At 37.8% G+C, this 13,869-nt stretch overlaps 1 protein-coding gene across 2 annotated transcripts in view; it reads right to left on the reverse strand.

Annotated features, from left to right (window-relative positions):
* Positions 1 to 394: 394 nt before the first annotated feature.
* LOC309708419 (zeta-sarcoglycan-like) overlaps positions 395 to 13,869 on the reverse strand; it is a 370,409-nt gene continuing 356,934 nt past the window's right edge. For both annotated transcript variants that reach the window (XM_082536450.1, XM_082536451.1), the window contains exon 8: positions 395 to 2,968. In XM_082536450.1, coding sequence (XP_082392576.1) covers positions 2,762 to 2,968 — 207 coding nt within the window. In that variant the 3' untranslated portion in view covers positions 395 to 2,761. The remainder of the gene's footprint in view (positions 2,969 to 13,869) is intronic.

The following is a 13,869-nucleotide window of genomic DNA, read 5'->3' on the forward strand; positions in this document are numbered from 1 at the left end:
TGGCCATGTTTGCATTCTAGTGCAAGACCAACCTTTCTGCTTTATGTATTGTTAAAGTGAGTTGTCAGACTGTAATTGAGCGATACAGCTGGCAGCGGTCTTTCAAATTCTTCTCCTGTTGAAACCAAGTTCTTCAGGTAAAAGGTAGCAGACAAAGAAAAGGATAAGAGCAGGGTTAAATATGGTATAGCTTTCCCAAGATAAAAAGTCCCAGAAGATAGTTGTGTTCTTGTCTGACCAAGTGCTTCTCGATGTTCTATATACCTTAAAAAAACATTGTTAGGAACATAAAAAAGTGATGGTTACATACTAATTACAACACCAGTTCAAGAGATTCTTTTTAAAAACAATACTATTTTATTTTGTATTTTATTGGTATCGTTATATACATGGCATAATTTGTGCTTTTTTATTATCAAGAATAAACCATAGGGGAACACATCAGAAAATTAAACTTTAAATGATTGAATTATTCATTGTTCAGCTGGATATACTGAGAGTTCTACAAAACCAGGAGGGAAGGGGCAGAAAGGGAAAACAAACTAGATAGGTAGATTGATAAAATAGATAGTTCAGAGACACTTGCAGATGGTCCACTGAGGGTAGTGTGAATGTTCAGACTGTGATGTGCTTTTACCAACAGTAGCAAAGGCACCTGTGTATCGCTTTGTTTAAAAAAGAAAGTAAGCTGCAGGGCCTTATTCTCGTTGAGTCCATACACATATAAACCAAACCCATCCATCACTTCTTGCAGGGGGATTTCTTCCACACAAATTTTTTTTCCACCAGCCATTACAGATTTTGGGCACCAGGTTAACCAGCTCATGGCCATTCACACTGATCCCCCTTCTGGGACTGACTGAATAATATAAAAAACAAAAATACACCCCAAAATAGTATTTCCCAAGATTTCCATATTTTCTTGCCCAGATTTAGAGATATTTTGAATGACTATAGAGGGACATTTTCAACTTAGACTGGAGAAAGCATAATGGATAGGATGTGGAAACAACATTAATGTATGCTAGTTGATTGATGATTGGGATAAAAATATGAGATAAACAGGTGAGATGCTTCTTAACTGGGAAGATAAACAATGAATAGTGAGTGGCAGGCATACTGCAATAAAATACAGAAAGGACAAAATGGACTGAGCACAAAGAGTGAAAATGTCTCTTGGTGGCTGAGAAGGAAGAGCACAAACCTGGCATGAAAAGCAGAAAGGTCAAGCAAAAAAGATGTAAAGACAGTATGACCGACAAGACAGCCTGGATGAAGACGTATAATACCCCATAAGAGGACTAAAATTGGTCTGTCTTTCAGCTGACTGCTGCCTCTGCCTGGCGTTGGAAGTTTGGCCCTATACCAGAAAGTGGTCTGTCTGCTACAGCACCTACCTGAGTATGATCGAAGACTGATATCTCATTTTCTCCTCCCTTTTTATGTTCCATTTGCTGTCTGTAGCTAACCATCATATGTCCACATAGAATAACTTGTGAGAAACAAAAGACGTGGAGACAATGGTGGAGGAGGAAGTCGAAGCAGTCTGTATGTGGCGTTTTTTTCATTTTTAAACTACACTGCTGGAAGAAATAGATAGGCCTTTTCCTTACCTGAACAGTGCTAGTAGGTGCATAGACAGAACAAATAACTAGCGCATGGAGAGGGGCACATTTGCAAAATATGAAATGATAAAGGAATACAAAAACATTGATTGGGAAAAAAGAGAAGAAGTAAAAGATTTCATCAGAAAAAACTAAAAGAAAGTAAAAATAGATATGAAGAATGTAAAAAAAAATACTAGGAAAAGAAGCTGGTGAATACAATGGTTAAATCACAATAATTTGCATTAGTTATCATATGAAAAGTGGGGATAGAGAACATTTTTACTATCAGGTGCGGATTAATGCAGAAGAGTCACATGTCAATGTTTGAGTTGAAGGGCTGGAGAGGAAATAGAGGGAGAAGGCCTTTCTGGTATAGATTGGTCCGTTAGCTAGCCTTAGCTTCCCTAGAGACAAAACTATATTTTGATTTTCTTGTTAGCTACCCACTGGGGTAAACAAATGTCATCATTGATGTCTGTTAGCCAACTGATAACCAAGTTTTCATGTCCATGTCACTGCCAAGTATGTGTTCCTTCATCATATTATAGCAACAAGTGTATGTTTTGTCAGGACATGTTGGCTATTTTCTGAACACACAAAGGTTGCTGTTCATAAAAAAAAAACCCAAAGTCTTTGCGACCTTCAGCAATCATCATGGCAGCAATTAAACAATGGGAAAGACACTCAACAACAGCCCCAGAATGAGACTGCTCACATATGTCCAAGAGTGGTCTAAGCATGAAACCCATCAGCTGATCTTGTTGGCTTTTGTGTCCCACAAAGTTATCCATGCTCTGGACTGGCATTGGCTACCCACCAACACATTAATTCAACCAGTGAGCTGGTATTAGCTTTGCTCAAGCTCTAGTCTCTGTTGATTTAGTCCTTTAGTTGGCATTAGCTTAACACCGAGCTACAGTCTATGTTGATTTGGCCTGTTAGCAACCATTAGCTTCCTGCCAAGCTGTAATCCATATTATTTGATTGGTGAACAGACATGAAATTGTCGCCTTGTTACAGTTCATGCTGATTCAGTCTGTTAGCTGGCAAAAGCTTCCCATCAAGCCATAAATCCATGGTGATTCAGTCTGTTGGCTATATTAGCTTCAAACTCAATCGTCCATATGTCCCGTGTGTATTTCGACCTCCCGCTTTCAGCTCCAGAGACAAAAGTTACTGGTGGTTTGGCAAGTAGAGCCTTTCTCAGCAGGGGACAGGTAGAGCTTGCCGTTAGCACAGGCACAAAGCTCGTACACAGTCTGTTTGGTGTAGGTGGTACCTGCAGGCGCTCCCTCCAGGGGATCCACAGCACTACCAAGGGGAATGTTGCCCAGTCTGATAGTGTTGGCATCTAGAAAGATCTGTAAACATAAAAGAAAAAACATGCATAAAACATGGAAACAAAAGTTACAAAGAATCCAGCTGTAGGGGGCAAAGCTCTTAGGGATGGTCTTGGTGCTGAAAGTAATGCACAAACAAAGAGAATTTGAAAAAGGGAAAAAGAAAAAAAAGGGAACCAAGGAATGCTTGGTGCGTCGAAAGAGAGGTCACATTGCTGAAGGCAATGACTACTTCTTGCTGTTGACTACGGTTGTCATCATGAAAGATCTATGAAGACACAAAAAGGAATTTCTATGTAGAACAGGTCTCTTTTGATAAAGAGGTAGGGTGGGAGTGAATGAGGCAGAGAGCAAGATAGATTATGAGAAATGGAAGGAAATCAGTGGGAGAAAAGAGAAGTGAAGTACTAGTATGCAACAGAAAAAAAACACACTGGAAGCAGCTCTTTTGTTCCAGGTGATTTGATATTGTATCACACTTATCACAAATCAGACTTAAAAGAATAAGACTGTCTAAGATAGATGATTTAAGCGCCACATTTAATTAAAAAAAATGATCACAAACTGTTGAATCTGAATTCTATAGTTTCTTTTAAAAACATATGCTTATTTGAAATTTAACAGACTTCTTAAAGGGTTGAAAGGCCAACAAAATTTACTTGCACAAGTTCATTTACTTCCAAGGTGCATGGAGAAGACAAAGATCTGATGATGTGAAGACTCCAGAGACACTTAAAGTATTAGGGAACAACTTTATTGGGTGACCAACGCATTTCGCCTTGTGGCCTTCATCAGGTTCATTGCACAATATCAAACAGTTTGTGTTTAAACACAAAAACAGGAAACAGAAGAAAGTGGACCAATCACACATTCGCAAATGCTGACCAATTAGCATTTAACAAGGTGGTACTAGCTGATTGGTTAAGCCAGTACCACCACTACTGGACTGAACCACTACAGATTGAAAGGGGGGAAAAAATCTCAATAAGTCCAAATGTAGTTCATACTCAAAATTACACAGAAAAATGCAAACAAGTTAAAATAAAAATAAAGGAAGAACAGGGTCAAAAGGCCAGCAAAGTTCCATGTGTCTTGTTTCTAAAAGAGAATAATTTGATTATTATATTAGTTGGCAAGGTCAGTAACATTATTGAATACCAAAAAAGCATCCAACAAATATTAAGACTTACAGGTAAAGTTGAGAAGATAGATAAGAATAAAATGTTCATATCTGAACATGAGATCACTCAAAAAACATATTTTCAAATCTGTGTTCAGTGATTTTTTTTGTTGTCGTTTATTTTGGATTCTCTAAAATCAAGTAAATATTTATTGATATTAACACAAAAATAAATATAAGGATAATAATATTTGGTACTTAAACACTTCTTTGCTATATCTGGATGTCAAGTTAGCTAAACAAATGATTTCCAGTGTTTGAACCTTTGTACAGTTTTCACAAGCTGATACAAAAAATGCACCCCCCCAAAAAAACAAACAAACAAACATACAAGCAAGCAAGCAAGCAAACCCCCCCCCCCCAAAAAAAAACCCCCAAACAAAACAAACAAAATAATAAAAAAACAAAAAACCCAAACAAAACAAAACAAAACAACAAAACAAAACAATAAAGGCCACATTTAATTTATTTTAATGCATCCTTTGATGGACTTAATCACTGTTTTTTTAGCAGCTTCTTGTTGGTGTCACTGGATCTGGGTTATGTGTCCAGACAAGCTTAGTGAAATACCCAGTCAAAAAATCAAAAATGTATTGCACTCTAATGTTGGAACATTATACGATCAGAAGTAGTTCAGTAGATTAACATGATAACCTTGGTTTGATTTTTTGAAAATACATTTTGAACCATAATCAAGCACAGTTACTGAAAACATACTGTATAATCCACTATCAGGCTGCACAGAGTGATGTGGCTTCCCAGTCACAAAAATCATGTTCTAAAGAATCACAAGAGATTACAGTAATCAAAAAAGAACACAGTTTCATTTTCAGCTATTGATGTATTAGCCTTAATTACAACTTTGTGGACAGCTAAAAAAAACACAATTGTTTCTAAAAACTATCTGTTTTTTCCTTTGCTCTGTCTGCCTTATTTTCTCCTGTCTTCATAAGATACAAGGTGAGTTTTAAGCAATAATCATTAGACAATCTTCGCTTCTATTGACAGCTTCACTTGCCTATTTATTTACTCTGTAATGTTCAAGGAAGCTCTGCTTGTTATTTCTCGCTCTCTCACACATACCCACAGGCTGGACGGTAATCTCAGCAGACATCTGCATCCCTGTTATTTGTCTACTTCATTTTAGAAATGAGGACAGGGGAAGTGAAAAAGTGTGAATATAATTGCCATGAGTGCAAGAGTAAGGAAGAAGAGATGGAAAGGAGGGTCAGATAAAAGAATGAGAGACAAAATGTCATATCAGAAGTGGTTTGAAGAAGATAGGTGACACAGAAGGAGGGAAATAGATGAATGTAGGAAAAAGAGGAAGAGAGGAATGAGGGATTAAGATACGCCGGTAGTGAGGAACCAATTAGTATAACTAATGATTTCACGTTAGTTGACGGGGCACATCTTGAGCTGTATAAACAACATCCGTACATATAGTGTATACACACACACACACACACACACACACACACACACACACACACTCAAGCGCTCTGTGTGTGCTGCTTATGTTTCCTTTGAGTATCTGTTTCGATAAAAGCAGTACATGCATTAACATGAAGACAAATCTGCAGAACTTTTGAAATGATTGATTTCTTTGATACTTAAGAGACTCAAATTCCTATAAATAAATAAAAACTGGAATTTCATAATCTCAACATTAATTAGTTAATCATAAAATTAAAACATGGCCTGATCTCTATCAACATTACACACAAGAGACAAAATAAAATAAATAAAAAAAATCTCTAAAATGGTTTATAGTACTACCTTTACCTACACTTGCTGCAATACACTCATAAAGTCATAATCGAATAAATTCTGCATCACTCAACAATGTATATTTTACTGAAATGAGAAATGAATCCTGATCAATGTTTTAATAGTCAGATTACAGTAAATGCTATTCCCAGCCCCAATGCGCTCCCTCGTATCTTAATAGGCTTCAGCATCACTTAATAATTTCATTTTATTTAAAAGAAGTTCTTTCTTTTTATTCGTATTTTCAGTAACTCTGCAGTCAAGAGCCTACCAAGTTGTAGAGTGGGGAGTGATCGGTTCCGTTCAGACATTTAATTTGGAAATTACAAGCGGAGAGTCAGTCTGTTCTGTTACTGTAGGGCAGTTTGACATGGGCATTGTGTTTGTGAAAAAGGGTATAATAATTCTTCTACTAACATTAAAGAAAGGCACACAACCGTAACCATGGTAACTGGTCTCACACAAAAAATGGCAACAGCTTCGAACCGCTTAGCCTCCAACAAGTGTAGATAAAATGACTTTAATACAAAATAGAAGTTACTAATATCATAGTTCTGTCTCTGTAGAAATAGATGGGCAAAAAGAAATAGATGATTTTGTGTTAAATAAAATGGGCAACCTCTTTAACAGAGCTGTGTAGAGCTATCTCATTAGCCTGTCATGCCTATTGGTTTTAATGAGACATAGTAACAATGAAAAGGAGAGACTTTAAGAGCCAGTGAAAAAACGGGTGTGTGAACTTCTTTACTTATGTATAGAACAAAAGAAAATACAGCAGTATCTCTAAATGTCAAGGTATTCCTTTAACAGGTCCCTGGTGCACACCTGTCATCTTCCCTTTGGCTTCCAACAAAAGCTGCCAGGGCTCAGTTATAGCCTTACAGGAGCAGGACTCAGTCACGGTTGGCAACAGAGCCCAAATCTAATTCTAACAACCTACTTGCCACAGTAACAGAAAGCTACATCTAAAACAAACTTGGGTACGGCACTCGAATGTGGCGGCGACAAGAGTTGGGTGCATGCATGTTTAAGAGAGGAAATGGAAATCGGTTCTCCTCTAAACAATAGAAACATCAGTGCAACAAAATGGTGCAGCAAAAAGAGAGGATGAAGTTGGAGGAAATAGAGGTGAAGAGTAGGAAATAATGGGGAAGAAAACAAGGGGAGAAGAGGATATGACATTGGAAAGACAAAAAGGCAATTAGTGGGTAACAATGGCTTACAAGGAAGGGTAGAGCGAGGAAGAGATCAATAAAAAAAGGAAGTGAAGAAGATGGAAATTCAAGAAAGAGAAATGTATGTACGGTGATTATGTGAAGGAATAAGGATAACAGAAGTGAGACTATAGATGGACAGACAGATGGATTGATAGAAAGGGGAGAAAGTCATTTGATGAAGCTTAAGATCGGATTAGTGATGACATTCATTCTAAATGAAAGTGTCTGTAAGTATTAGGTGGCTCGACGTTAGCTGTCTATACACGTGAGACAGTGTGTGCTTGAGAACAAGTAGTGTGGGAAAGGATGTGTCTGTGAATATAATATTGTTTGTGAACAAGTATGAATAAGTGCTTTTCATTCTTTCTTCTGTTTATACGTGTACTTACTGACATGCCTTCATTACATTAAAATGTGTATGTTTTACACATTATTTTTATGATTAAACTATTAATTTTCATGGGGTGCACTGAAGTTACTACCATGACTGCACAAAGTACACGTCGTCATGATTAAATAGCACTCCAGTTCAGATTTCACTTTTATAGTCATTGTTATTAAAAAAAATGGTATAATTATAAACAGAAGAATCAATATTCTTTCTTTTGACAAACACTACCAATTTAATTTAAATATTAAATAACATATAAGCGAACTGAAACAGTAAAGACTAACAGTTTGAATCCATCTCCAGTGCTTCTTGCCTTGCTTCACACATCTGTCTAGTCTCTTGCGCACACAATTTATCTACCTTCTCTCCATCCTATCAGCAAACTCTCTCTCTTTACCATCATCATTTAGCCTATTTTTAAAGTTGTTCCTCTAACCTTTGCAGTCCTGCCTTTCCTTCTCTCTCGCTGGCACCAAACATGCCTTCTTCTTCTCCTCTTCCTTTTGTCTTTGGCCAACAGTTACAGCTGTTTTTTCCGCTTTGTATGTAATAGTGTGTTTATAACAGTTATGCGGTAATAACCTAGTTAAAATAGTCCTCAAAGATAAAACATCATTTTGGTCCAAATTTGGTTTTTATGCTACTTCTTTTGGTAAGCTACATATTCCATATTTCAAGTTAAATGTACAGAATTCTTTAAAAAAAAATGTAGTCTCCAAAATAAAACAAAAAAAATTAAAATAAAATATAAACATTGTCATCTTACAAGTTAATCTAAAGCTCTAAAAATAGCAATTTTGGTTTTCTGTGTGTCATATGCATTCCTTGCACATTTCAGTCCAAATATACAAGTCTGTGTGGGTGGCTGTTTATGTGGATACAGTATGAATGGAAATGTGTCTACACCCATCTCTTTCCAGCAGCAGTTTAGCAAGCACATTGCTAAGGCATTGAGAAGACGGAAACATGCAGGAAGTAGCAATTATGGGGGTTCAAAGCATTTTTCATGGATGATTTCCTTTGGCAAAACAAAGGAACAAAAGGGTTGAAGGCAAGTTAGCTGCAAGAGAGAAGGGGGACGTGGTGGCGGTGAAAGGACAAGATTTTTCTGGGATTAAAAAAGAAGGGAGGTGGAGAGAGCAAAACATCAGAGGACATATCAGAGATAGAACATCTGGAAAGAGACCAGGAGAGAGAAAAAGAGCTCTCTGTATACAGTGGAGTTGTTTCAAAGGAGAAAAAACATCTTTTTAGGACACCTTTTTAGGTGTATTTAAGATGAAACCAGATGCATGAGGAAGAATAGTTAAGGACAAAAACTAGGGTGCAAAATTGCATCTGCAAAAGTAAAGCACATAAGAGTAAAAAAGCCAGAAAAAAGTTTTTTTTTCAAGAATTTATTTTATTACCGCCATAAGGTTTTCCATTAAATGCAAACAATGCCATCTTTCATTTTCTACAAATACCTAGAGGACACTTTCTGCACTTGAATGTGTGTAAGTAGCATGATACTTCTCAGTTGTCAGTGTCCTAAAAAGGTGTATAAATATAGTTTCTGGCATCACTGTCATTAAAGCAGCTGTCAAATTATATTTAAAATGATTTTACACAACTACCTTTTCCTTTCAAACCATTCTTGGCTGTCTTTATCTACTTTTTTCATCTGCTAAAAGCGAATCCTTATTGGCACATCCACAAAACCAAGTGGTAATTTCAGAATGAATGGGCTCTCTTTGCAATGGGTTTTATGGATTCATTCTTGCATTTATTTATTGTATCGAATGCCCCAAAGTATTCACATAATGTATGACATGTATAGGAAGAAATGAGCTGTGGCTATTGGGAAAATGAAAGCAATGTAGCTGCCTTCATCAAAAATATAATAATAAATAAAATGGTAATAGATACGTTTTTTTATTATTATTATTATTATAATAACCATGGGCTAATCTGAATTTGATTGGTTCCCTATGAACTTCTCTTTCATTTTGCAATTATGTCTGGCATCTGCTAAGAAATACCCCGGGTTTAATAGGGAACTGATAAAATGAACTGATAAAATATGGAAACTTGTGAGTTCAGGTAGTCATAGAAAGTTTTTTGTCTGTTTGTTGAAAGATGTGAGAATTTTACTGATCTTCATATCAACCTTTTCAGCGAGAAACTGAATAAGTATATTCGGTTTCCAGTGTCAAAATATAATCAACTGACTTAAACTGAATCATAACTGAAAAATACTAAAAACTGTGTTAACTTGATAATCTTTGACTGAGAGGATAAAAGGATAAAAGAGTAGAAGAAGAGAGGTTGAAAGGACACTAGTACTACTTCACAACACACACAGAATTCTGCCCACACAAATAGATTCAGTTCAACCATGTTCATCTAGCCTTAGCTCACCTTGCCTCCCATTCTCTTTTTATTTTCCTCTCTTGCTCCCCCTGCACTTGGACATGGAACACACACACACACACACACACACACACACACACACACACACACACACACACACACACACACACACTCCAACAACACCAATAGGTGGGAGGCTGTGAAGCTTTCTGAGTGTATTACACAGACCATTAGGCTTGTTGAATGGACGGACGCTGGAATGGGAGCTGACAACGGACTAAATGACAGAGGCTGGAGAGAGACTGAGAGTTTAGTAACCCAGATGTAGCAGGGACATAAAGCAATATCAGCCTACTCTACTGTACCATACAAACAAACACATTCAGAACACACACAGGTGCAGGCATAGACAAATTCATTCACCCAAACTTCTACAGGTATACAAGAAGAGAGACTATAAAAATGATGTGTACAAACACACAACAAATGCAGGAAGTAAGAGCTGCAGAATAAATGAGCCCCCAAACATATGCAGCGACAGATGGTAAAACAAATGAGAGAGAGAGAGAGAGAGAGACAGACAGACAGACAGACAAAACTCCCACACACAATGAAACACTCAGACCGAGAGTGACAAAATAACAAACACATCTATGACGATCACCTCAGGGAGTGTGAAGTAGGCTAATAAATTTCCATTAATCACACCTTTGAAAAAACATACACTACTTAGAGCTATTGGCAGATATCTGTTAATCTATTCCTCACACTCTGATGAAAACAAGTTTTGGAAGTAAACAGAAAGGCTCTGGAGACCAAGAGAGCAGGGGGGCAGCTGTGGACGTGTCCTTTGAGTTCATGTTTGTGTGTATGTGTGTGTATCAGTGCATAAAAATGCATGTGCGTCTCTTCATCTGTGGGTTGAAGATTTTGCGTGCATGTTTTGCATTTAACTTGTATATAGTTATATGTTTGTGAGGCTTCCACAGCACAGCATCACTTGGTACAACAGCGAGTTACCCCCTGCCAGCATTCTAATTTACTTACTATTCTCCCTTACCCGCAGGTAAAACATGAAGTAGTGAGGAAAAAAAAAATTTAGTCCCAGTGTACCACCCCAATAATACCTCCAGGCTACAGTTTCTTAATAAGCCCCATCATTGTGTCAACAAACAATAAAACTCCATGGTAACCTAACTTTGTCAAAAGTTTGTGTAAGCTGACCTGATTTCACCTCGCTGAACTCACTGGTAGAAAGCACATACAGATGTGCAAATGTGCCATGTTGGGTATTGTAGACATCTTTTGAAAGAGTTTAAGGTGATCAAGAAACTTTGCCAAAAAAGCTGCAAGTGAAAAAAGTTGTCGGTTTTTATCAGGTTTAATTCTGCATTTAGAGATTTTGGTCTTCATTTTTTTTTTATTTGTCTTATTTGTTCAGACTGCTTCAGACTTCACACAGCTCTTGCTCCTGAGGTGAGAAAATACAGCCCACACTTAAAATACATGTGGTTGAACTAATTAAATTAAATTCAGTTATCTAAAAATTGTATTTAAACATAGTAACTAGTTCCTATTATCACCATGATAACAAAAATTTACGTGCACTCCCTATATAATGATTATAGTAATAATAGCAGTCATAGTAAAGACCAAATGGTTTTGTTGTGCCAACAACATGATAATACAGCTTTGTGGATTCCACTTCCTGGTGACAGGGGAGGTGTGAAATTGGTATACCACATTCACACCTTTACATATAGAAAAAATGATATCTTTAACCTCCTAAGACCCGAACTCTTCCATATCATGCATTTTTAATTTCTCTTTGAACTTTGGGCATATTGGGAACTGAAGAATGTAAAAAGAAAGAATTGCCAGATTTTTTTTTTTTTACCTGATTTTTGTTCCTGACAAAAATGAGATGCACATATGAGGACATTGGTCTTAAATTTTGATAGAACAGTGCAATATAATGTCCTCGTAAGTGATATCAGGCCGCTGTAGAGCAAAATTTAGTATTTTGGTCTAGACAACCCAAAATGTGATGTCCACATATGTGGACGCCAGGTTAAATAAACAAATGCAGTAATATTCAACATGCAAGCAGCAATATGCAACATGAAGTCACTTTCTATTTCTCATTATTACACATTTTGCAAATGAAAGCAAATTCTACACCAATGTATGAGCATGCAAAAGCTCTTTAGCGTCTGCAAACCAGTATGTAAACTACAATGGTTTGTGTGATTTCTGCATGTAATAAATTGTTAAAAATGGGACTATCACCCTGCCCACAGATGGGGAAGTCATCATGGAATTTATATGTCTTGCATTTATGGAAAACACATCACTGCAGTTGATTTTGTTCCCACTTAGTAAATAAATGAATGATTTCTATTTACAAAGTTGTAGTTTCACTGGAAAACTGCCACTGTTAGAACTCATAGACCTTACTCAAGGGCATTCTAATTGTTTGTAGCTTCCCTTACTGCAGTGGTTCCCAAACTTTTTTTTGCTGGGCCCCCCTTTGTTTTAAAAGAAAAATATTTGCCCCCCCCTCGCCCCCGCCCACGCACGCACGCACACACACGCACAATCACAAACACATCCTCCAACCACACACACCCACATTTTGCTCCATTGTTACGGTTCTGGGTCAGTGTTGACCCAGCATTTTGAATTTCTTATATTTTGGTTTATTTTTGCATTATGGATTGTTTTCTGATGTTCTGGTGCTTTGTTTATTATTATTATCATTATAGATCTGTTTCTGTTATTCTTGGTGAGGGATCAGTTCTTAGGTTTTGGGTTCTCATGTGTATTGCAGTTTCTGTTCAGTGTCTAGTCTGTCTCTCAGTGTCGTGTCTGCATCTTTATTTAGTGGTTCTTGTTTCCTGTCTTATTGTGAAAGTCTTTGTCTTATGTTAGCGTGTGCAGCTTAGCTCCCCCGTCTCATTAGCCCTGATCTCCCCCAGCTGTGTCTCCCTTCTGTTACCCATTCCCTGATTACCACCCTGTGTATATTAGCCCTGTGTTGTCCTCAACCCAGTGTTGCATCGTACCATCAGATTATGCCTGTGTCTTTTTTGGTCTCAGTGTTCAGTCTTCACTTCATGTTTTGTTTTCTTGCCAGCAATAAAGCTGAGGTTTTGAGTTGCATTCCGTTTTCCGAGTCCTGCATTTGGATCCTCATCTCCGCCTGCCCGCACACAGAGCCCTGACAGTTTGTCCGTGATTTAAACAGCCCAGCGCGTGCTCTCGACGCAGGGAAAACCAATTCTGCAGGGGAAGCCAAAGGGAAGATATGCTTCACCATATTTTCGAGTCTTTGGCTTAGAATGAAGTTGGTTTGGAAACATATTCAGCTATGCTTCATCTCCTGCTTTGCGTTTGTGTGGGCGCCCCGTGCTAGCAGTGTCCAAGCGTTGTTTTGTTTTTTCCCTTTTCATGCCGCGCCCCCCCTGCAATGGCTCTGCGCCCCCCCTAGGGGGCGGGCCCCACACTTTGGGAAGGTCTGCCTTACTGGAACATATTTCTGTACTTTTTACGTAACAACAAAAGTGTCTTATTAATTTTGCTCACCTCCAACGCTATGCAGCTCAGTCTTCATGAGGACTTCTGTGTCTTCCTTTTCATTTCTTCTTGCCCCTGCTTTTTTTTTCTGTGTCTGTATTTTGCCCTGTGTAGCACCTCCTTCCAGCTCTTGGCAACTACCAGTTTGGCACAGATGCATTTAATCACTCAATCAGCCTCAGTAGCATATCTACCCCAGTGTTTATTCAGTGCTCGCTAGATTATTCTGTGTGCTTGTTTGGTAGCAAACTTGGCTACTTATGTCAAGTTTGTTGGTTCCTTGTATGTTTACTGCTCCTGACTGAAATGTTGAATCCTGTATGCTTGGTTACTCGACTTCATCTGTTGTTTTCCGCACGTGCCTACTCTGCGTCTGCTGTGCTCCCAACATCCCTCGCGCTCTCGGTCAGGCTTTGTCTTTCCACTGTTTTCTTCT

The sequence above is a fragment of the Aulonocara stuartgranti genome (genome assembly GCF_965226115.1).
Source record: "Aulonocara stuartgranti genome assembly, chromosome: 6".
NCBI classification, from domain to species: domain Eukaryota; kingdom Metazoa; phylum Chordata; class Actinopteri; order Cichliformes; family Cichlidae; genus Aulonocara; species Aulonocara stuartgranti.